The sequence below is a fragment of the Asterias rubens genome, chromosome 5 (assembly GCF_902459465.1).
Source record: "Asterias rubens chromosome 5, eAstRub1.3, whole genome shotgun sequence".
Classification (NCBI taxonomy): Eukaryota; Metazoa; Echinodermata; class Asteroidea; order Forcipulatida; family Asteriidae; genus Asterias; species Asterias rubens.
In genome coordinates, this window is record NC_047066.1 from 3516156 (window position 1) to 3538522 (window position 22367).

At 40.0% G+C, this 22367-nt stretch overlaps 2 protein-coding genes across 4 annotated transcripts; one reads left to right on the forward strand and one right to left on the reverse strand.

The window, feature by feature from the left end:
- The first annotated feature begins 623 nt into the window (after nt 1-623).
- Nucleotides 624-4978, forward strand: LOC117289927 (zinc finger protein OZF-like). 3 transcript variants are annotated; one of them, XM_033771126.1, is made up of 4 exons: nt 624-736; nt 2356-2363; nt 2947-3130; nt 3248-4978. In XM_033771126.1, the coding sequence occupies exon 4, from the start codon at nt 3264-3266 to the stop codon at nt 4758-4760; it is 1497 nt and encodes a 498-aa protein (XP_033627017.1). In that variant the 5' UTR covers nt 624-736; nt 2356-2363; nt 2947-3130; nt 3248-3263; the 3' UTR covers nt 4761-4978. The 3 variants fall into 3 exon arrangements, with proteins under 3 accessions (XP_033627017.1, XP_033627016.1, XP_033627015.1); XM_033771125.1 differs by lacking the exon at nt 2947-3130; XM_033771124.1 differs by lacking the exons at nt 2356-2363; nt 2947-3130.
- Nucleotides 4979-11545: 6567 nt separating this feature from the next.
- Nucleotides 11546-20835, reverse strand: LOC117290081. The gene is made up of 4 exons (XM_033771329.1): nt 20749-20835; nt 17625-17710; nt 15871-15947; nt 11546-15415 (listed from the first exon to the last, which is right to left on the reverse strand). Exons 2-4 carry the CDS (start codon nt 17647-17649, stop codon nt 11621-11623), a joined length of 3897 nt encoding a protein of 1298 aa, XP_033627220.1. The 5' UTR covers nt 17650-17710; nt 20749-20835; the 3' UTR covers nt 11546-11620.
- Nucleotides 20836-22367: the final 1532 nt, after the last annotated feature.

The window sequence follows — 22367 nt, forward strand, 5'->3', positions numbered from 1 at the left end:
TCAGAACACCTTCGAAAAAAATATTTTTGAAGAAAAAGGACAACAACTTACCAGATCCCGGAGCGATTTCCCAGGTTTATTATTTTGAACTTGTCGCATCGCTTTGCAAACGCTTTATTTAGGCACAACGCCTGCATTTGCAATAACTGGCATAAAAACTCCTGGATCTACGGCCGACATGACTGACATTACGAGTCCGTACCGAACATCAACGATACTGTCCGAATGTTGACGACAACACGTTCGGAACATTTCGGATAACTTCGAAAGAGGAGGAATTCCTCCTCTTTGGTCACGTGATTTTGGGTGATACCGGACCCTAAATTCGACAGAGCCTAGTCGGAGATTATTGGGTCTGGGAGCCTTGTCGGAGATTTTTGGGTCTGGGAACCAGACTATTTGTTAATCAACAAACGAAACGTTCTCTAAGGCCGTGTCCGAAACGGCGACTTCGGCTACAGCTACGGCTAGATCGCGCGCGTTTGCTATTCTTCAACACTGGTAGACGCGCTGATCTAGACGTAGCTGTAGCTGAAGTCGTCGTTTCGGACACGGCCTATATCTTGTGGAAATGTAGATGGCGCCCTCTATTGGCAGGCTTAATTAATCACTTTCTAAAAATATCCATGGTTTTCATCAACAATGTTCTCCAATATTTCCACGAAATCACCTACAATCACAGATTAATCTTCATTGATCAACCAATTATTTCCCGCCCCGTGCGTGCAGAATAAAAGTGAGTAGGTCTTTTCTTTGTTTGTTGTTTCTAAAGATGGGCGATCAGGAGAGAACGTTGGGGGCTTGTTAAGTTTCTTTTTTTTCGAAAAAAGGAATAGCCTACACTCCTACAGCACTAGGGCTGGTAAAAAAAAAACCCAAAAAACATGGCCGGCATGTGAAAAGTTTGTTATTTACTAGTTGCGATATGGTAGTGTTTTACCGTAGTTACAGAAGTTCCCGAGTACTTTATCAAAGTTGTTGACTATTTTAATAGTGGATTAGATAGGCCCCTATATTGATATTTTAATAACGGTTAATAATAGTAACAGGCAATAGTAGCCCCACTTGTGTGGCCAAGGATAGCTGAATCCTTCAGCTAGCCTTGGCCACACAAGTGGGGCTAGGCAATTTAGTAGTTAGTAATCCAGTTGCCCTCAACAGTTTACATGCCAGGAAAGTTGCCGTTGTAGTGAGCATTTTTTGTTATTGTTGGATTTGACAAGGTTAGGTGTAGCCATGTATGTAGAGCTATATAAGTATATTATATGAAACGCATAATTGACTAGAGCGCAAACCATGCACTAAGTTGTTGATGTTGTGTGGGCGCATCCATGTTTATGTACAAACCAATACAAAAGCTTGAAATTTTGTACAGCTATTTGCACGATAGCATGAATTTAGCGTTTGTTCTTTTCTAAAACTCATCAAACAAAGAAATGCAGCAATTGTGAACGCACAATCTGCTGATGAGCATACAAACTGCGGTCGTCATGTGCGTCATGTTTAAAGAATGCTCGCGGCCATGTCTATCAGTCTATCTATATGGTGTAGTATATTCCTCTTGTAAGTTGTAGAGTAGAGTATAGTCATACTGAAAGGTGCAAAGTGCGTGATCAGGAACACAACATCTGCTATTTACAAGTGAAAGGGTGCAAGTAAAAAACGCCACCCATCTGTCCTAACGTAGGGTCAGTGGACTCAGCCTGCTCCTAAACTGCTCCATGGTTTGGGCAGTCACAGCTGATGCTGGCAGGTTGTTCCACAGGCAGATGGCGCTAGGAAAGAAAGAACACTGAAATGCTGAGATCCGGTAGTGTTGAATCTGGAAACTAGATGGAGTGACCTCTGGTTTGTGATGTCGATAGAACTAGGTGTGGTGGACAGGATGGTATTGCCACTAAGCCATTAGTGATTCGGTAAAGCATGATGACTTTGCTTTTTGCTCGTCTCTCGCACAGTGTCTGCCATTGCAGATCTTGTAGCATTGAGGTTACACTGACTGTGATGTGGGTCTTAATCATGCTTGACAAAGCGGGCTGCCCATCTCTGTACCATGTCGATCTTGGAAATTAGGTCTTGAGTTTGTAGATCCCAGACTGTCAAGGCATACTGCAGAGTAGGTGTGTGTGTTCCCTTAAACATGTCTGCGCCCAGGGTGGCTTCTAAACGCAGAGCAAGTTAGCACTCTAGTCAATATATTTAGCTCTATGGGTGTAGCAAAGGTTGACCCTGTGCTATTATTATGGTATGGAGTTTGTTATGGAAATTTACGTCTTTCACTTCTTCTTTTTATAATTTATGCCTGTAATTCACACCATAGACTCATTAGTATTGTTATTGTTCATTTATTTGTAGAACCACAGGTAAGTAGTTGGTGAACTTCGTTTTTTTTGGCGCAGCAAAGCAGAATTGCGGTAAGTTTTATGAGATCGTTTAAAGGCAGTGGACACTATTGGTAAATGTCAAAGACCAAAGATCTTTTCACCGTGTACATTGTATATCAACATAATAACAAACTGTGAAAATTTGAGCTCGATTGGTCGTCGGAGTTGCGAGATAACTATGAAAGAAAAAAACACCCTTGTCACACGAAGTTGTGTGCTTTTAGATGCTTGATTTCGAAACCTCAAATTCTAAACTTGAGGTCTCGAAATCAAACTCGTGGAAAATTACTTCTTTATCGCAAACTACATGTATGTCACTTCCCAGAGGGAGCCGTTTCTCACAATGTTTTATACTATCAACCTCTCCCCATTACTCGTTACCGAGTGAGGTTTTATGCTGATAATTATTTTGAGTAAATACCAATAGTGTCCACTGCCTTTAAAGGCTAGGGTAGTTGTAGTAGTGGAGGAAACCCAATTTAATCGGCAGTTATAAACATCTGTTCCTTCACCAGTGCCAGTGGTCCAAATTGTTTCTTTGTACATGTGCATTGTTCAGCAGAGAGCATTCAGAGAAAGGTTTGAATTGAAGGGAAGCTGCTGAACAAGATTATCATTGTCAAGAACCTGAACTGAATTTGATCAAGGACTTCAGTCTTCAGTGGGTTCCTCCTTCTTTCAGCCTTGAAGGCTAAACTAGGAGGTTGGATGGCTCAAACTCGATGGATTTTCATATGAAATACGTAGTAAGTCTTTAAGAGCTACAATGTACCACTATCGTCCTTGCTTTATCTATTAGAATAACACAGCTACTTTATAAAAACACAAACAATAACTCTCCGTTTTTTTCCTTTGTTTTACAGAGAAGTCGTCTCACAAATGGAGAAACCATTTGCCTGTGGCGTTTGTGGAAAAGCTTTTTCGCAGACATCAGCCGTTGCCAGTCATCAGAGTGTCCACACTGGAGAGAAACCATTTGCCTGTGGCGTTTGTGAAAAAACCTTTTCGCAGACATCAGCCGTTGCCAGTCATCAGAGTGTCCAAACTGGAGAGAAACCATTTGTTTGTGACATTTGTGGAAAAACTTTCACGGGGAAATCAGTCCTGATAAACCATCAGCGTATCCACACTGGAGAGAAACCATTTGTTTGTGACTTATGTGGCAAAGCTTTTACGAAGAAAGCAACGCTGACCAGTCATCATCGTACCCACTCGGGAGAGAAACCATTTGTTTGTGACTTATGTTGTAAAGCTTTCTCGAGAAAATTACACCTGACCGACCATCAGCGTGTCCACACTGGAGAGAAACCATTTATTTGTGATATCTGTGGGAAACTCTTCACTCAAAAACAACACATGACAAAACACCAGCGTGTCCACACTAGAGATAAACCATTTGTTTGTGACTTTTGTGGAAAACGGTTCTCAATCAAAAGTTTCTTGACACGTCATGAGCGAGTACACACTGGAAAGAAACCATTCGTTTGTGCCATTTGTGACAAAGATTTCACAAGGAAATCACACCTGATGGAGCATCAGCGTGTCCACACTGGAGAGAAACCATTTATTTGTGATATCTGTGGGAAAGCTTTCTCTCAAAAACAACACATGACAAAACACCAGCGTGTCCACACTCACACTGTAAAGAAACCATTTGTTTGTGACTTTTGTGGAAAACTGTTTTTAAACAAAAGTTACTTGACACGCCATGAGGGTGTCCACACTGGAGATATATCATTTGTTTGTGACATTTGTGGACAAGTTTTCACAAGGAAATCACACCTTATGGACCATCAGAGTGTCCACACTGGAGAGAAAACATTTGCTTGTGATATTTGTGGGAAACTCTTCTCTCAAAAACCACACCTCACCACCCATCATGGCATCCACACCTTAGAGAGACCATTTCTTTGCGAGCTTTGTGGACGAGCCTTCCCTTTAAGAACAACCCTGATAAACCATCAGCGTATCCACACTGGAGAAAAACCATTTGTTTGCGACGTATGTGGAAAAGCTTTTTCGTATCAATCAGTCCTGAGGGAGCATCAGCGTACGATCCACAGGGGAGAGAAACCATGTGTTTGTGATATTTGTGGGAAAGGCTTCTGTCAGAAACAGCACCTGGCAAACCATATGCGTGTCCACACTGGAGAGAAACCATTTGTTTGTGACTTTTGTGGCAAAGCTTTCACGAATAAATCAACGCTGATCAAGCATCATCGTACCCACTCGGGAGAGAAACCATATGTTTGTGATATTTGTGGGAAACCCTTCTCTCAAAGACAACACATGAAAAAGCATCAGGGTGTCCACACTGGTAAGAAACCACTTGTTGTGACTATTGTGGAGAACAATTCTCCATCAAAAGTTACTTGACACGCTATCTGCAAGTCCACACTGGCATGACTTGATGAAAACTATTTGTTTGTAACTTTTGTGGGAAAAACTTTCTAGAGGAAATCACACTGGCTGACAAACCCCTATTTACACTGGAGAATTTTTTTTTTTTACATATGAAATGTCCCTTAAAGGGTCTATCTAACTTTTGATGGACAAAAAACACAATGTCCACAGATTTACACTAAACTTACACAGTTTGAAGATAATGATAGTAGAAAGCTTTCCTGAAAATATTACGTGCTGAGGTGCTGTAGTTTTGGGGAGATGAGTAAAACAATGTCATGAAAATAATTTTCGTCTCATGAGACGAAAATTTACAAACATAAGCTTATGACATTGTTTTACTCATTTCTCAAAAACTACAGCACCCCAGTAAGTTATATTTGAAGGGAAGCTTTCCATTTTGAAAAAGTACCCAAATCCTTTAACTCTAATCATAGCATAAAAATACGTTTTTACACGCTAAAACTGAGACTAAAATTATTACTTTTACTCATTTCTCTAAAACTACAGCACCTCAGTAAGTAAAATTTCAAGGGAAGCTTTCTACTATCATAATCTTCAAACTGTGTAAGTTTAATGTAAATCTGTGGACAATGTGTTTGTTGTTAGGAAAAAGTACATACACTGTAATATACCCTTCAAAATATGTTTTACTGAACTTTGTGTGTCATTCATTTGTTTTGAAAAACTTCACCAATCCCGGTCAACTTGTTTTTGACTCGCCCTGTAACTCTGTACAAATGTATTGTCACAATGATAAAGAAGGACTTTCAATTAAAGACAATACAAAGGAAACATGAAGTCGGTTGTAAAGGCCTGGTCACACAGGTCCCGATAACAATAAAAATGCCCGCTCTCGATTGGTTGAATGAGCGTGGGCGTATTCAGGCTGGATTGCGTCGTGATCGTTATCGCTGCAGTGTGACTTGGCCTTAACACGGCTCTACCTGCCCATGGTGGATCCGTGCAAATTATGTGGTAATATTTGTTCTTGAAATTAATTTCAAATTGTTTTAACAAGAATTTAGTAGCTGGACTCGGTTCAGTATTAAAAACAGTTTTAAAAATAGCATGTAGGCCTACATGTACTTGTATGGGTAAAAAAAAACGAAATTAATATTATAAGAAGATGGAAATAAAAAAATAAAATCTTCTGAGAATCCAGAAATGATTAGGTTTTGATTTTTTTGATGGTTCAGTCATACTGAAAACTACCCACATGCATACATTTGTCTCAGACACTCTGTGCACAATGTTCTGTACATTTGTCTGTGCAGAGAATAAATGAATTTGTCCGCAGAGTGTAAAAACATTGAGTGGATGTGAGTAGGTATGATGCACACTTAAACCTGGAACCTATAACAAAAAAAGGCAACAGGGTCCACGGTTTGGGAAAGGTCTACAGTTGGAAAATAAGTACATAAGTAAAACCAATGGGAGCTGTTGTAAAAAAGTGTTTATAAACAAAAGAGGGACAATAGGAGGTCCACAGTTATTTGCAGGGCCCAATTTCATAGAGCTGCAAAAATTTGCTAACATGAAATTTCTTCCTTGATAAAAACATGATTACCAACCAAATTTCAACGTAATTTTCAGGATAAGCAAACAACAGCTGAAAACCAGTAACAAGGAATATGCAACAAATTGAAATTTGGTTGGTAATCCTGTTTTTACCAAGGAAGAAATTTCATGCTTAGCAAATTTTTGTGCTTAGCAGCACTATGAAATTGGGCCCAGGTGTTTACATAGATGCGTGTGTTCCTCCACACAGTGTTTCAAGTCCCTACATTATGTGAATCTCTTCTATTCGATTCTCAGGACACTTGCCCAACTACCCATGACAGTACTTGATACAGTGGGGTCGAAACAAGGTTTTTCAAAGTTTGTCAACCTTCTGTACAACAAAGCCAAATGTACGAGGTTGAAAAACCATGTTTTGACCCCACAGTGTCAAGTGTTGTATATCAATACCCAGTACCGTGCCAATACGTACATGTATCTATGCAGTTCGTCGTCCATCGCTACGTGGTGGATTTAGAGCGGGCCAGTGCTTGCGTAAAGAGCCTCGGACAAGGCTTAACTACCCAATGATCCAACCCCCCCCCCCTCCCCCCCCCAAAAAAAAGAAAGTTGTACTTGAACAAGCTGATGTTTGGAGCTTGCCTCCGAGATTGTGAAACATGGCAGCAACCAACCAGATATCCAGAATGAAACGATAGACCAACTCATCTTATAAAGTTCAATCATTTTAAGTTTAATTGTAAAATTATTCTGAAGCACACATTTTACACAATTTACAATAAATGCATAATTGGTTTTTCTATTACTTAAGATTTGTAAAATGTTCAAATATTCATGATTTACAATAAAATTTGCTAACCTTCTTTTTGTATAACTTAATGGGAAGGTATAGTTTGGAAATTACTCTTACAATGTTATGGCAATATAGCCTTGAGTTTGAAGCCTACAGCAGCCTTTGATAGTATAAAGCATTTCGAGAAACATTTCACTAAGTAATGTGGTTATGTCAAAAGATAACAGTTTATATGTCAACAATTTGAATCTGAGAAGCATTACTGCAAAATGCTTCTCAGATTGCCTATTCCTTTAAGTATTTTCCTTTTTTTCTTCCTGCATGGAAATATTCACTACAGATTTTTGCCGATATCTCAAAAACACAACCACCTTTTTAATGAAATTTTCAAATGTTAATTTTATTGTCTCCACTTACATTTTTGTCCAGGATTAAAAACAATTGAACGGTTCCAAAAACCATAGGTATACATTGCCTTTAAAGGCACTGGACACCATTGTTTTTTTTTACAACTTCGATGACCAATTGAGTCAAAATTTTCAAAGATTTGTTATTTTATGCATATTATTGGAATATACCAAAAGAGATATTGGTCTTTGACAATTACCTAAGGTGTCCAGTGTCTTTAAGTCTAATGTCCTTGAGGGTGAAATGCTTTTGTGACAATAAACTACTTGCTCATCTGAAATTGGCCCAATTGCACAACGTTGTTTACGTATAAGCAAATTTTGTGCTTACTGTAGCAGAAAAATGTGCATTTTAAGCATAAACGTTTTTCACCATTTTGGATTTGCTTGGTCATCACTTGTGTTTACTGCATAGAGTTATAATAAGAACTAGTACTCACCCATGTATACGGTAACCAGTTTTATGAAATAAAAATTCTGCTAAGGGACGCCCGTAAGCACAAAATGGCTGCCTACATGTTTAATGAAATAGGGCCATGAGGTATGACAGATTCATGTTGCTTTAATAAAAATGTCTTTAGTAATGCTGGAAAAGATTTCCTTTCTTCGCGTTTTGTAACTGGGAGAACCTGGGAGCCAATTCCACACAGCTGCAAAGCCATAGAGCTAAATATATTGACTAGAGCAACAACTTGCTCCGCGTTTTGAAGCCACCCTGGGCGCAGACATGTTTGATGTGTTGCATGACTACGGAATGATTTTAATTTTAAGAGAACACACATTGCCGCGATTTTTCTTACATTCGGCGTGTGCGCTTACGTACGCGACTGTCCATACTCGTAAGTCCGCGCTTCCTAAATGTATGTGCTTATAAAAAAATAAGGCACCTCATGAGAAATCAAATTTGTTTATGTATACGCACATTCTTTTCTATAATTCTAAAGTAGTAACTTCAACAACTTGGTTACCGGTAGACAGCTTTATGAAATTTGGCCCAGATTAATTTAGGTAAGCATGTGTGTATTTCACACATGCTAATTAAATTGAAAACGAAAACCGTAAGTTCCAATTTAATAACAAACTAAAAAACCTGTATAGGCGCCTTTTAAACATGACACACATGACGCTCATCAGCAGATTGTGCGTTTACAATTGCTGCATTTATTGGGTACGATGACACGTAGAAAAAAACAAACGCACTATCATGCAAATAGCCGTACAATATTTCAAGCTTTTGTATTGGTTTGTACATAAACATGGATGTGCCCATATATAATATATAGCTCTATGTGCAAAGCACATAAATTTGTTAGCATTATCAATGACTTATGCTAAATTGAAGCAAGTTACCGGCTACATGCACATTAGGCCAAAAAAAAACACACCTAAAAAACAGTTGATCGTCCCCGCTCGCATCCTTATTTGGGGCCGCATCTTTTTTTTTATACTATTTATTATTTTTCGATAAAAAGAAAAAACAAAAAAATTTTTTTTTTTTTATTTTTTTAAATATTTTATCCATCTTTTCAAAAGGACTGGCCTATAGGAGCTTTTCCCGAATCTAACGTGATGCTCTCGAACACTTGTAACCGTCTGTTTCATAAAACAATATTAGTGAATGCCTACCAGCAAATCTTTGTAGATCCAACCCTGTTAGTGAACACAGGTCCTCATGTAACTAATAGGTATAAAATAAGTTTGCGGTTGATTCAAACTGAAAAATTGGTGGCCTGTTTGATTTGAAATACTAAGCGGCCATCTTGAAAAAAAAATAGTAAATAATAAATAATAAGGCCCTCGTCCTCCTCTTTTTTGAAAAATCAACTGGTATTTTTTTTTTATTTGGCCTTAAACATAAAATGCGCACTGTGTGTATAACAATGGTTAGGCTTGCAGAGAGTGGTGGGACTTTTTACAATAGATAAAAAAATAGTATTAACAACTATAGACCTTTCTCGACCAGTGGCTACTATAAAACATTCAGGGCAGAATTTTTAAAACTAAAATTCTGATCCACCTGAAACAACCCTGAGAAGGGGATATCCGGTAATATGAAATAAATTGAATTGCATGTTCGTTCATCAAACTCTTTTTCAGATCTAATTTTCAAGGAAATTTCTCTTGGAAACTTTCAATTACAAAATGGCACCTTTAACCAGTTTACTTCGGCGGACACATTTTAAAACACCAAAAATTTAGTGGCATCACACATCAACGTGCTAATAAACTAGCATTTGAGATTTTTGACAGACCTGTCAACATTTGCAATCTAAGAAATTTTGTGAGTTACTTCTTACATTTGTCATAATACATTAAAACTTTCCATATCGGGGGAGATTTTAAAATTCAGCAGAACATGGAAAAGTTGGTTAATTTTCAGGGATATTTCTGAAGAATCAGAGAGAGTCGACAGCTCTATACTGGATGTATCTGAGGGGATCAGGTCAAGAGGTCATGTGTGCCAAGATTGAACGTAAATAGGCAACTGTTTCACAGAATTCCTGTGGTCATGGTTTGGTGGCGGCAAATGAACTGCAAACAATGAATGAATTAAGTCATGGATGGATTTGTGCCTAATTTCTTATCAAAGACCGGGGAAAAAAGTAGCTAAGCCCAACAAAAGTATGCTTACTGGGATAAGGTTACCAAAATGGCATGTCACATCTAAAACCTGTGACCGGTATCCTGCTTACTTTTGCTTAGCAGAAAATTGTAAAACTTGATTTCCTGCTTAAGCGGCTCTATGAAAGTGGGCCCAGTTTCTTTCGCATACCAGCCAAGATTTTATAAAGACAGACTACATGTATACTTCCTTCGACTTTCCTCTTCTGTGACGCCATCTGGCCCAATTTCATAGAGCTGCTAAGCACAAAAATTTGCTTAGCATGATATTTCTTCCCTGCTAAAAACAGGATAAACAACCAAATCACCATTTGTTGCATATTGCTTGCTTCTGGTGTTCAGCTGTTGTTTGCTGCCTGAAAATCACATGATGGAAATTTGGTTGGTAATCCTGTTGGTAATATCAAGGCAGACATTTCATGGCGAGCATATTTGTTGTGCTTTGCAGCTAAATGAAATTGGGCCCAGTTCTGGGATGCCGATTGTTCTGGGTCTTTAAGCGGCTGTCCCAAAAAGGCTACCATATGACTGTAACAAAGATTCCAGTCATTCAATTTTGTAAGTGTCAATTAAAAAAAATTCCAAAGCGAGTTTCATTGACATGAAGAGAAAACAAGTTCTTTTTGACTGAACAAATTTCTGCATGTTTTTTTTTTTTTAATTCACAAAGTGAACTGTAACCTTCTTGTAAGCTTATCTGCTGTAACACTGCTAATTATAAGGTACAAATTTAAATATTTAGGTTTTAAACACTGTCTTTTAAATATCATATAATATTATGGACAAATATAGTTCAACATGTGGAAAAGGTTGAAAAACTTTATAAACACTGATAAAAACCCTTTTTAACTTCATCTAAACCTATCTAGTTTATGTTGCGATTATCATTTTTCACCAAATATCAGAATTTGTGTGCCTCTAACTTTTAACATAACTGTGCGAACCTAAATAATTCTGCCCCATAAGGAGACAATAACAGCCAACTTTCTGAACAATACTGGTGTATCCCAGGAGTTGGTGTGGGCATTCGGCCAGTGTGACCAAGTACTAAAAAAGGCCTTACTGGTTTTTTTTAGCCCTATGCTCAAGTGCTGCAGGCTGTGCCACCATTGATGGGATGCTGGCAGCTTAAGTTAAAGTACACAAAGACATGAAGAAAAAAAACCATTGTCTTTTAAAACTTTTTTTTGCGAATTTGTGGTGAAATAATGTTCTAAAAAAAAAAAAAAAAAAAATTTGTGTCTAAACAGTCTTGTTGTTTTATTTTTCCAGAAATTGTTACTTGAACAATTTTGTCAGAAAAACAAAAGCCACACCTTGGTGTTTGGTAAATAGAATATACACAGATGTACGAACTCAACACAGATGTATGAACTCAAAAAAAAAAAAAAAAAAAAAGTAAAAAATTGCATACAAGGATACATTATTGTAGTCCATACTTGCATCCCTTTCCTGGTGATACCTTGCAGAGTTTTCCCCATCCTTTAACATCACCAGAGAGGCGTAAAAGGTTGGGATGGCGAGAGTGTTAAATCGGCTAAAAGCGCCTCAAGCTTTTTGTCGATATTTGGATCTTTAAGTGACTTTTTCTTACGCTTGACCTGAGAAATTTTGTCCTTCTGATGCTTCTTCCTCTTCCGAGGTAGCCAAGGGTGCTCAAGGAATGTCAAGGATCTCTTGCATTTTCGAGATCCTGCGTACACAGGGCTGCCCCTCTTCCCGAAATGCACCTCTTCAAAGATGGTCTCTAGATTGCTTTGCTTGAGTGCCTTGCTCTCTCCTCTTTTTAAGTACAGTTCTTTGACGGCTTCTTCATTACTCTTCTGGCAACGTTTCTTACATTTCACCTCTCTCTTCTGTACTGCAGATAAAGTGACACCTGACCGCCGCCTTTTGGGCCTGCGGCTTGTAGCATTCTCCTCGGGTTGGTTGTTTGAACTGGCCTTGTCCAGGGCACTTGAAGCTGCCAAGTTTGCATAAAAGGGCCGACTATTATTATCTACAAGCCCATTGTTCGGTGATGAGGTAAAGGTTTCCTGCGAATGACTAAAGTGGGTCGAAAAATATATTTCATTCTCCTCAATCTCGATGTCAACATTTTCTGAGCAGAGGCCAGCCTCTCCTGTCTCGTTGCACACGTCCAGATTACTTTGAGCTGCAGTATAAGTTTCCAAATTGTCTATTGGGTTTTCAACATTCTGGGCTGGATGGATACTTTGAACTGCAGCATCAATTTCCAAATTGTTTATCAGGTTTTCTACATCCTGAGTTTGATGTTTACATTGATGAACTGCAGCATCAGTTTCCAAATTGTTCATCAGGTTTTCTACATCCCGAGTTGGTGAGATGTGAAGATTTGGTGCCTTTGCTTCATCCTCCTGTGATATTTGGCCCGAAGCAGAACCGGCATCCTCCTCTTGGTTTAAAGCTGCTGTAAGGAGTCGAATCGATCTCCTACGTTTGGCCTTTCCAACTGGTTTTACATTGGAAGCTCTCCCAGAAGGGAGAACAGGTAACTCTTGAATCACCTCTCGGTCATGTGTATTGAGCTGAGTTATCGCTGATTCGTCATCAACAGTATAACAAGTATTTATGAGTGTCATGGAAGAAGCCAGGTGGAGCATTGCGTCTTTCTCCTCATTCCTCTTAACTTCATCATCAGCTGGCAAATCGGAGGTATTGCAACAGGAGTCCCCAACAGCTAGATCTTGATGGAATCTTGCTGAGCATCGTCTACGAGACCTTTTAACAAGATTTGGCTTGGGATCATCGTCAAACTGCAACTTCAGTTGCTCCTCCCTTTCAGGCACTGGCAAGGTAATATCTGTAGACACACACATGTATGTGATATTTTGCTCTCCGGGACAAGGGTTAGGGTTAATTTGAATCTTTGGAAAATATTTCCTTGGTCGTCCTCGCTTTCTCTCGACCTCTTCTTCTGCATCAGGCACTGGCAAGGTAATATCTGTAGAAACATGATTTGAAGTCACTACTGTGGACTGTGTCTCCATATTTAGAGTGGAAGGAATAGGATTTGCAATATTTTGCACTCCAGAACAATGATTAGTGCTTATTTGAGTCTTTGTAAAAAAATTCTTTGGTCGTCCTCGCTTTCTCTTGACCACTATCACTGCCTCCATCTTTGAGGTTTCTGTATTCTTTACTTGCATAATTTTACCCGAATCTTTTGCTTCACCTTTCTCAGCTTCCACGTCTGCTGTCAGCAGTGACATCCTCTTAGCAATTCTCATAGAGCTCCTTCGAGGACAAGTCTTTTTCTTTCTGGAAGGCGATTCTAAGTGGTTCAGTAGGAAATCTGAAGCCGATGTCCACACTTCATCTGATTCCTTTACATTAATGCTATTTGACTCTGATGGTTTATGATGAGCAGCTGGATAGTTTTCACTAACAATCTGCTGATGATTCTCAAAAACCTGTACCTCATGTGGCAAAGAGCTTACCTCCATAGATTCTTTTGAAAGCTGCACATTACGATGTTGATCAGAGTGACATTGCAGATGACTTCCTCCGTCTGGTGACCGTAAAAGATGGTGTAATGAGTGGTTTAACACCTTCTCAGGACTCACAGGCTTTGTGACAACCTCAGACTGTCTGGTGGCTTGAGCAAGGAGGGCGCTCTCATCTGAAGCCAGAAAGTCAAACTCTGAGAAATCCTGAAAATCGGTGTCTTCCTTTAAGCAGACAGCGGGGGAAAGACAAGTTGGTGATTTCAGTTGGACTAGCGGGGAGTTTCGCTTCGAGTCTAGCTCTGTGGACAAAGCATCTGGAGTATTTTGCTTGCTCTTCATTTGCTCAATGCTTGTATTCCTTGGAGAGGAAGGTGATTCAGTGTTAGCCTGCGAGGCGTAGGTCGGCGAGGGCTCCTTATCTTTCAAACTATTATAAACCCTGTTGTTTGGAGTGAGATTCACTATGCAGACATCGTCGGTCAGTGGGTCTGGGAACTCCAGGGAGTTGATATTGCTCGAGTCTGTTAAGGTTAAGGTTGAGGTTGGGGACGGCGTCATTAACTTCAATAACCCGACTGGCCTCAGCCCGTTCTTCCGAGGAGACGGATACTCAACATCCCTGCATTTGGACTGGTTTCCTCCTGTCGGAGAGGCCAGTGGACTTAATGGATTGTTCCTGCCAAGATCCACCCTGAGGATGGATCCCGGACTTCGGGAAGACAGGGAACTGTTCACAGTTGCCTCAGCTGACATGCTGCTCACCGGAGAGCTCCCTGAAGATGAAAGAAACTCCTCAACATCACAAAGACCCGTCGACTGTTCATCATGCTCTGACAGCAAACATTTTGGAAGCTCAAGATGCAAACGTCTGCTCTGTACGGTTTGGATCGGTGTGAAGCTGAAGTTCGTCTCTGAATTTTCAAAGGGAAGGGGGCTAATGCAAAGCACTTCATCTCCTGCATCTCTTGAAAGTTCGTCGCTACTGTCCACCGATTCCATTTCCGATTCGCTGCTTGCATGAGAGAATCCGTTCATGAACTCTACACTATCTACACGTTTGCTTTTGAGGGAGGTTTTCGACGAGGATAATGATTCACCACCGACTACATGTGTTGACCCAAAGTCAGCCTCATCAGATCCAAAACTGCTAGTGGTACACTGCAAGTCAGGGAACACAGATCCCAAGTAAGTACTGGGATCAAACATGGATTTGGTATCACACTTTGACAATTCAAGTTCGTCCTCCTGACCTATTGGCTCAAGGGGATCATTGCCAAATCCACAAGGTGGTGCATAATTGTCATCTTGCGACAAACAGTTTTGCAGCACTGGGTATTGTCCTGGCGTTGTTGCGTCCAGGTCTGCGCACAGTGAAAGACGAGGCATGCCGGCCTCCGCCAGTTTTCTTCTAATCTCTGCCGTCTCGGTGATTCTAACTGACAACCGACGTCTTGGTGTTTCCTCAGACCATTGAAAACCCTCCTTAACTGGGGTTGCGGGGCTTGTTAAGTTCAACAATGACGTCGCATCGGGTGTTTCTGGAGTCTCACCATTAACAGAGTTCAGCAGAGCTGGCTCGGCAGACTTAGGGCAGCATAATGGCGCAGTCTGTAGTGAGTTTACAGTTACTGTATGGGCTGATACAGAGTGCCTCCGTTTAGGTAATGGGGTTGATACGACGAGACAGCCTTTCCGACGGACCCTGGTTGACCGTCTCACTGGGGAGGTGTAGACACGCTTCAGGAGGATGATCTTGTCGTTTTCTGTCACAACGCAACCATTATGAGCTTTCACTTTTCCTCTGGTCGATAACTCCTTCAAGAAATAAAACGTCAAAAATAAATTATGCAAAAAACAGTTTTTAAAAAAATTCAAATTATGGGATGCTTCTGATGCTTTGAGGCATCTTTTCAAATTGAACAAACGGGCGGACAAATTATTTTGGAAGTGGCACTACAAGCATCCAATAATTATACACATCGGACTCCAAAACTAAATTTCGGAGCGTCACGGCTGTATACCTCATGTACCTGGAGAAATAAATGATGACGTGTGACGCATGTTCCAGCAATCAACTATTCGGTATTACAATACAAATTGCTTCCACAATAATTCTTACAAACATTGTAAAATTAGTCACCAGGCCTGTATGCTGGCATTTTCGCCTAGGTGAAGGGCACTACTGAGAGCATTTCAAGGGCACCAAGGCAATGGCCAGGGAGCATGGAGGCAGTTGCCTTTGTGAACAAGTATCAGCAGTCTTTTGTCACCTTTTGATTGGCTCTGAATCCTGGTGGGGAAGAACTGTGAATGAGAGCTGTTGTAGTGAGTTTAGCTCCACGACATGCTGTAAAAATAGAACCAAAAAATGCAAAGTACATATTTTATTTTTTCATTTAGGTTTAAAGGCAGTGGACACTATTGGTAATTGCCAAAGACTAGCCTTCACAGTTGGTGTATCTTTGCATAAAATAACTAACCTGTGAAAATTTGAGCTCAATCGGTCATCAAAGTAAGTTGCGAGATAATAGTGAAAGAAAAAAACACCCTTGTTACTCAAAGTTGTGTGTGTTTAGATGGTTGATTTCGAGACCTCAAGTTCTAAATATTAGGACTCGAAATCAAATTCGTGGAAAATTACTTCTTCCTCGAAAACTATGGCACTTCAGAGGGAGCCGTTTCTCACAATGTTTGTTACATGTACCATCAGCCTCTCCCCATTACTCGTCACCGAGAAAGGTTTTATGATGATTATTTCGAGTAATTACCAATAGTGTCCACTGCCTTTAAACACACAAAACATGGACGGTATTATCACAAGGTAATACTAAAAATGACAGAGACAATCAAAAACAAACACCTAGACTAGCCAGATATAAGAAAGAATTAACCCCAAAATACTATGACATCAACTAGCAATGTAAAAGTTACCACAGTGGAAAAGGAAAACAAGATACACATGCCATAAAATGTACATATACAATATATAAAAGCCATGAAAACTATCCCAAAAGACAAACAAGAAATACTCTAATTGATGGTGTCCACCATTTCCAGAATACAGCATGTAACACATCCTGTTTTGCCAACCAATGTAGTTCGACTTGTTTTACAAAAAAAGAATGGGGGGGATCTCTTTTAGACCCTATGCACAGCGCCTGGCATACAGATACACATGCGTCTCCTGTCCGCCATTTTGGGTGTCAAAACATGCACAAAAGGAGTGGACCCCCCACCCCCCCCCCCCCCCCAAAAAAGGGCAGAAATGGCAGAGGTGCATTGTTTGAAGGTGCGTAAACACGTGTACCATCCTTTTGTGCATGTTTTTGATACTCGAAATGGCAGACAGCAGAGGCACAATCAAGTGCGCTGTGCGTTTTGCAATGGGTCTATTGTTGATTTATCATTGCTCTTCTTTCCCTTCCACTCCACAGAAAACCAGTCAATGCAGCTACCCTTGCTCGTGTTAACTAGGAACTCCCTCGGCTCCCCCTGCTGGAACCCCCATTACATCCGAACAAAGATAAAGACTAGTGCTGGGCTGGGCGAATTGTGAAATTTTGGTATTCGGTTACCACTGGCCAACTTTTCGAAATTAACCGGATATTTGAATAGTTTTTTTCGCCGCTAGAGGGCGCTATAAAAAAAAAATAAAAAATAAAAAAACTTGAACCCACACTCTGCTATAAAACAGAAACATCAGAGCTCGAGTTCAGTGCTCTTATCCCCTCGGCCACGACCCCCCAGGTTTAAACACAAGAAGCGAAACAGAAAAAACATAATGCAAGATTCACTATTAATGTGTGAGTTGAAAAATTTATTAAAAGCAACGTAAAATTCCTGAACTCGAGATTGAAAACCTTGTCGCAAGATGCAAAATGGCAGATATTGAACACCATACTTTCCCCATACGGCCTTTGGCTGTAAACCCTCTTGGGAATAAAATGTAGATGGCTACTTCAATCTCAGAGATGATTAGATGATGTTAGCGTTAATTCTTGATTCAAAATCTTCAATGTCTTACCTGGAGTACTACATGCAAGATCCATCTTATCTTTGACGACTAGATGAGATAACTAATGTTTACTGACACAGTGTGGATTGATCAACCTGCGGAGGAAAGTAAACATTCATTAAATGAACATTGATGATGTATAATATATACAACATTCTGCCTTCACAAGCCTCTCGATCTCTTTCCCCTGCGACTATGCTTTTTATAAAAATGCCGACCATGCTAGCTACATTGTAGTCAACTGTGCATGTGACTTGCTAGTTTTAGTTGCCCACATTTTAAATGTTGTCATTTATGTATCTTTCTGATTAATAGGTAGTGATACATTGTAGACCTTATCGCAATTCCTGCCTGGCTGATTTTTCTCAATTGTCAAAAGGCATTGTGGGAAGGAAAAGGGGGGCATACAAAGCCCCCCCGCTGTTCCTTCCCACAGTGCCTTTCTACAATTGAAAAATCAGCCAGGCAGGATTCGTGATAAGGTCTAAAGCAACCAGTTTGCTTGTCTATTTACTAACGGCCCATGCTAAATGGTTGGTTTGAGTTTCTGGCTTGTGAATCTCTGTGCACGCCTTCTGCCTTTGTGTGTGCCTCCCTTCCCAGCCCCTGTTGAGCGAATCTCAATGCACGCCTGCCATCTTTGAATTAGTCACCCAGGCCACCTGGGGGACGTCCATGCCCAGTCACAACCACAGGCCCACAAATAAAAGGCTGTTGTGGTCATCAGCTCACACTGCACCACACTGCCGATGTCACACATGAACCTTCTGCCCTTTGATGAGGATTGGAACTTCATCCATTGTGTTTTGGTGTTTTGTAAAGCGCATAGAGATGTTAATTCATATTATTCGCTGTATAAATGCAATTTATTATTATTTTATTATTATTATTTTCTAATCAAAAGTCAACATGTCTGATGATAATGGTTGAGCGGACATGTTAATAGAGTTGTCTGGGCCAAATTACATGGCTCTGCTGCTATCATAAGCAAAGAATTGGCACTTGCAGAAGCAGGCAATCTGCGCTTACGTCATCATCATCATCACCATCAAGCATATTTGTTTGTTTGTTTGTTTCTTTATATAATCTTCCCATCATCAAGGGAACTCGGCAAACTCCCACAAGGGGATATAACACCAAGCTGGCAACAACCAATCTCTCTCATCCAAACATTGATTTAACGTCTATGATTATGAATTACACAAATCAAGAAATTGTGATTCAGTAACTAGACGACAATATTTATTCTAGTTATTGTTAGCAGGGAATTTTGGCTTAAGCGCGTGCGTACTTCACATTGTGTATAAGGTATTCTGCGCTTACACAGCTTGTGCAGAAATTCAGTGCATGTCATGTAAGCGTATTGCTGTAGCTGTGATAACGTAACCCTCCTGCCGTCGGCAGCAGGAGGGTTACGTTATATCGCAACTAGTGCAAGCCGAGAATTGTGATCGTTAGCGCAAGATTCGGCAGTAATTCGCCGGTAAGCGGAGCCATGAAATTGAGCCCTATCCAGTTGTCACGACTGTCGAGTTGTCTGAAGGACGAGTTGTCTGACACTGGTATGAATTAATGATCAAATATTTATTTTTTTTAAACTTGAAATTGAATTTGATTCACCAATCATTGATTGAATCAAATGAGCCCATTTTTAAATTTAATTAGTTGTAAAATTATTTGTTATTATTGATGTGGGAAAAGTTTCCGTATGGCGCCACCACTGTTTCATACGATATGAAATAATATAGTATCTAATTTACCTCAATGAGACATCCATTTTTGTAAAAAAGAGTGAGAAAGTGGTGGCGCCATACGGAAAGTTATCCTTGATGTGAACCTACATAAACCATGGTCATGGAGGTAGAAATTTCCATTCCTTTATTAACTAGGCCCTAGAGCAACGGAAAGATTTCCGCTAGGCCCTAGAGCAACGGAAAGATTTCCGCTAGGCCCTAGAGCAACGGAAAGATTTCCGCTAGGCCCAAGAGCAACGGAAAGATTTCCGCTAGGCCCTAGAGCAACGGAAAGATTTCCGCTAGGCCCTAGAGCAACGGAAAGATTTCCGCTAGGCCCTAGAGCAACGGAAAGATTTCCGTCCTGCCACCAATTTAGTTTTACACTCACTCACTCCTTCAAGTTCAACATTTGGGTCCTACTAAAAGCCGACAACAAGCCGACAACGCCGACAACAAGTCCAGAGCGCCGCCAACATGCCGCCAACAAGTTTTAAATACCTCAAAAATGGCAAATAAACCATATGTATTTTAGAACTATGTGTGTTTTGTAATATAAACATAAATTTAATGGAAAAACTTCACGAAAAGTGTGAATTTTTAACCAGAAAAAAACCTGATCGTTCACGGAAGACGGTCGGACGCCATCTTGGCTTAAAATCGTGTTCGGACCAGTCCATTATGATGTGCACACTGCAGTGAAGGTCTTCACATGAAGCTTGCCCTCTGTTGTTGACAAGTGCTAAATCTACCCGTATCATAATAGTCTGGTCCAAACACGGTTTTTAAGCCAAGATGGCGTCCGACCGCTTTTCGTGCAAGTGAAGTTTTTTTCTGGTTAAAAATTCACACTTTTTGTGAAGTTTTTACATTAACTTTATGTTTATATTACAGAACACATATAGTTCTAATATATCTATGGTCTATTGGCCATTTTTGAGGTAATTAAAACTTGTTGGCGGCGAGTTGGCAGCGCTCTGGACTTGTTGTCGGCGTTGTCGGCTTGTTGTCGGCTTTTATTAGTAGGACCGCAACATTTTTCATTCATTTCATTTTCACAATCATCATCATGTCATTTTTTGCCAAAACTTTCAAAATATCTCATTTGAGATACATCATTAGATGTCAAATTATTTCATGATGAATCAATGTCCCAATCTACTGAGTTAGGTGATTTCATGCAATTTAAATTTTGAACATTTTTTTGATCACCACGCTTTTAAACCATCCATGTCGGAAATAGACGAGCAACGGTTAACTTCATTTAGGGTTTTTTCCGTTCATTTATCTTTCGTGAATGATCTTTCTCTCCACTTCTTGTCAAAATTGTTGAAACCAAACCATACAAAATTGACGAATTATCTACCTATTTGACATCTGGCAAATCTGTTTATATTTACCTCATTTGGAGACACGATTGCAGAGAAAATCATAAACTTGTATAAATTTTTAATTCAGATCCTAATTACTGTTGTGACATTTCGTTTGAAATCTTGCGCTTGCGTTTAAACTGGTATCCTGCGCTCTTCACCAACCCTTTTTACGCAGCGGTCGATTACCAGGCAAAACAAAATGCGTAAGAAAACACGAAGCTTAGATAAGTGAGTGAGGGGGGGGGGGGCGGTTCTGAGGTATAAAGAAAGTGCAATGTTGCACTTAAATAAAGAAACGTAGGGCCCCTTTCAATATCCGAATTAGGTAGTTTGGAAAACTTTCGTTTCGGGCTACAACTTCTAAAAGGATCATAAAACAATTTAAACTGGTCACCACATCTGTAGCTCTGGGACCGTGTTGCTGGATGTAGGGGGCGGGCTATTATTTTTGCATCACGGTCTGTGATGAATCTTCACAAGGATTTCCCTCTTTACCATGGACGTTTAACACAATTTCTATGTGGAACAGGATAAAAAGTGATTATTAATTTCTTTTTGAACATGAATTTATTTAGGGGGAGGGGGGGGGGGGTAGGCAAGTGTGCAGCTTCACATTAGGGTCCTAAATTTTGTCCTAAATTGTATTTGCACTTGTAGACTTTATCCGTATGCGCCCCCCCCCCCCCCCCCAAGCATGGGGAACATCTCTTTACACTGTCATGTGGAGACTTTCTGTTCCGTGGACCCTGCAATTTCCTTTTTGTTTGAAGCAAATTATCCGCAGTCTATTGTCCCTTTTGTTTGCCTCAATTTTGAAGTTTACTAAAATTACAAACACACACAAACTTTACTTTTATATTATCAATTTTAAGAGGGTTTTATTTACATAAAAACAAAATATGTAAACAAAGCATAGTCTATAAAAAATATTCAAATATGCAAAAGCAAATCATCATTCAGTCAGCATCAGAAGTTTAGAGGGCCATTTTCTATTTCTACGGTTGAGTAGCACTATGAAAAGGAAATTATGCAGTAAGCATTAAATCAGCAGCTCTTTGAAATTGTGCCCTTGGGATCACAATTTTTGAGTTTTTTGAATAAAGAAATAATAAAAAACTATAATCTCTTCCACTTACTAAACGTTTTGCTGTTTTTTTTGGTATGCAATAAAAAAAAATTGTATTAACAAGGCAGGTTAAATTTCTCTTAAAGGTGAATAACAACACCTAAGGCCTACTGTCTGAGTACTGTAAAGGTCCTATAGTAATACCAAAAACTTTATTCTCATCTCATCGCCTCCAATGCATCTTCAAGCAAGTAGCAAGCAGGACAAGAAGGACCCCTCCACCCGTGCCGAAGTCTACTGCATTCCATGCAAATGTGGCAAGGTTTATGTCGGGGAAACCGGACATAACCTTCCCACTAGACTTAAGGAACACCAAGCACACGGAAGGAGGGGAGACTTCAACAAATCAGCCATCGTCAAACATTCCCACATCACTGACCACCAAGTTGACTGGGAAGCAGCAGAAATCTTCGCTCCAATCCAGGCATGGCACCCAAGGCGCATCAGAGAGGCCATCGAGATTCATAAGCATGACACCGTACCCCAAGACATCAGCTTCCACATCGGCGACATCTGGCTC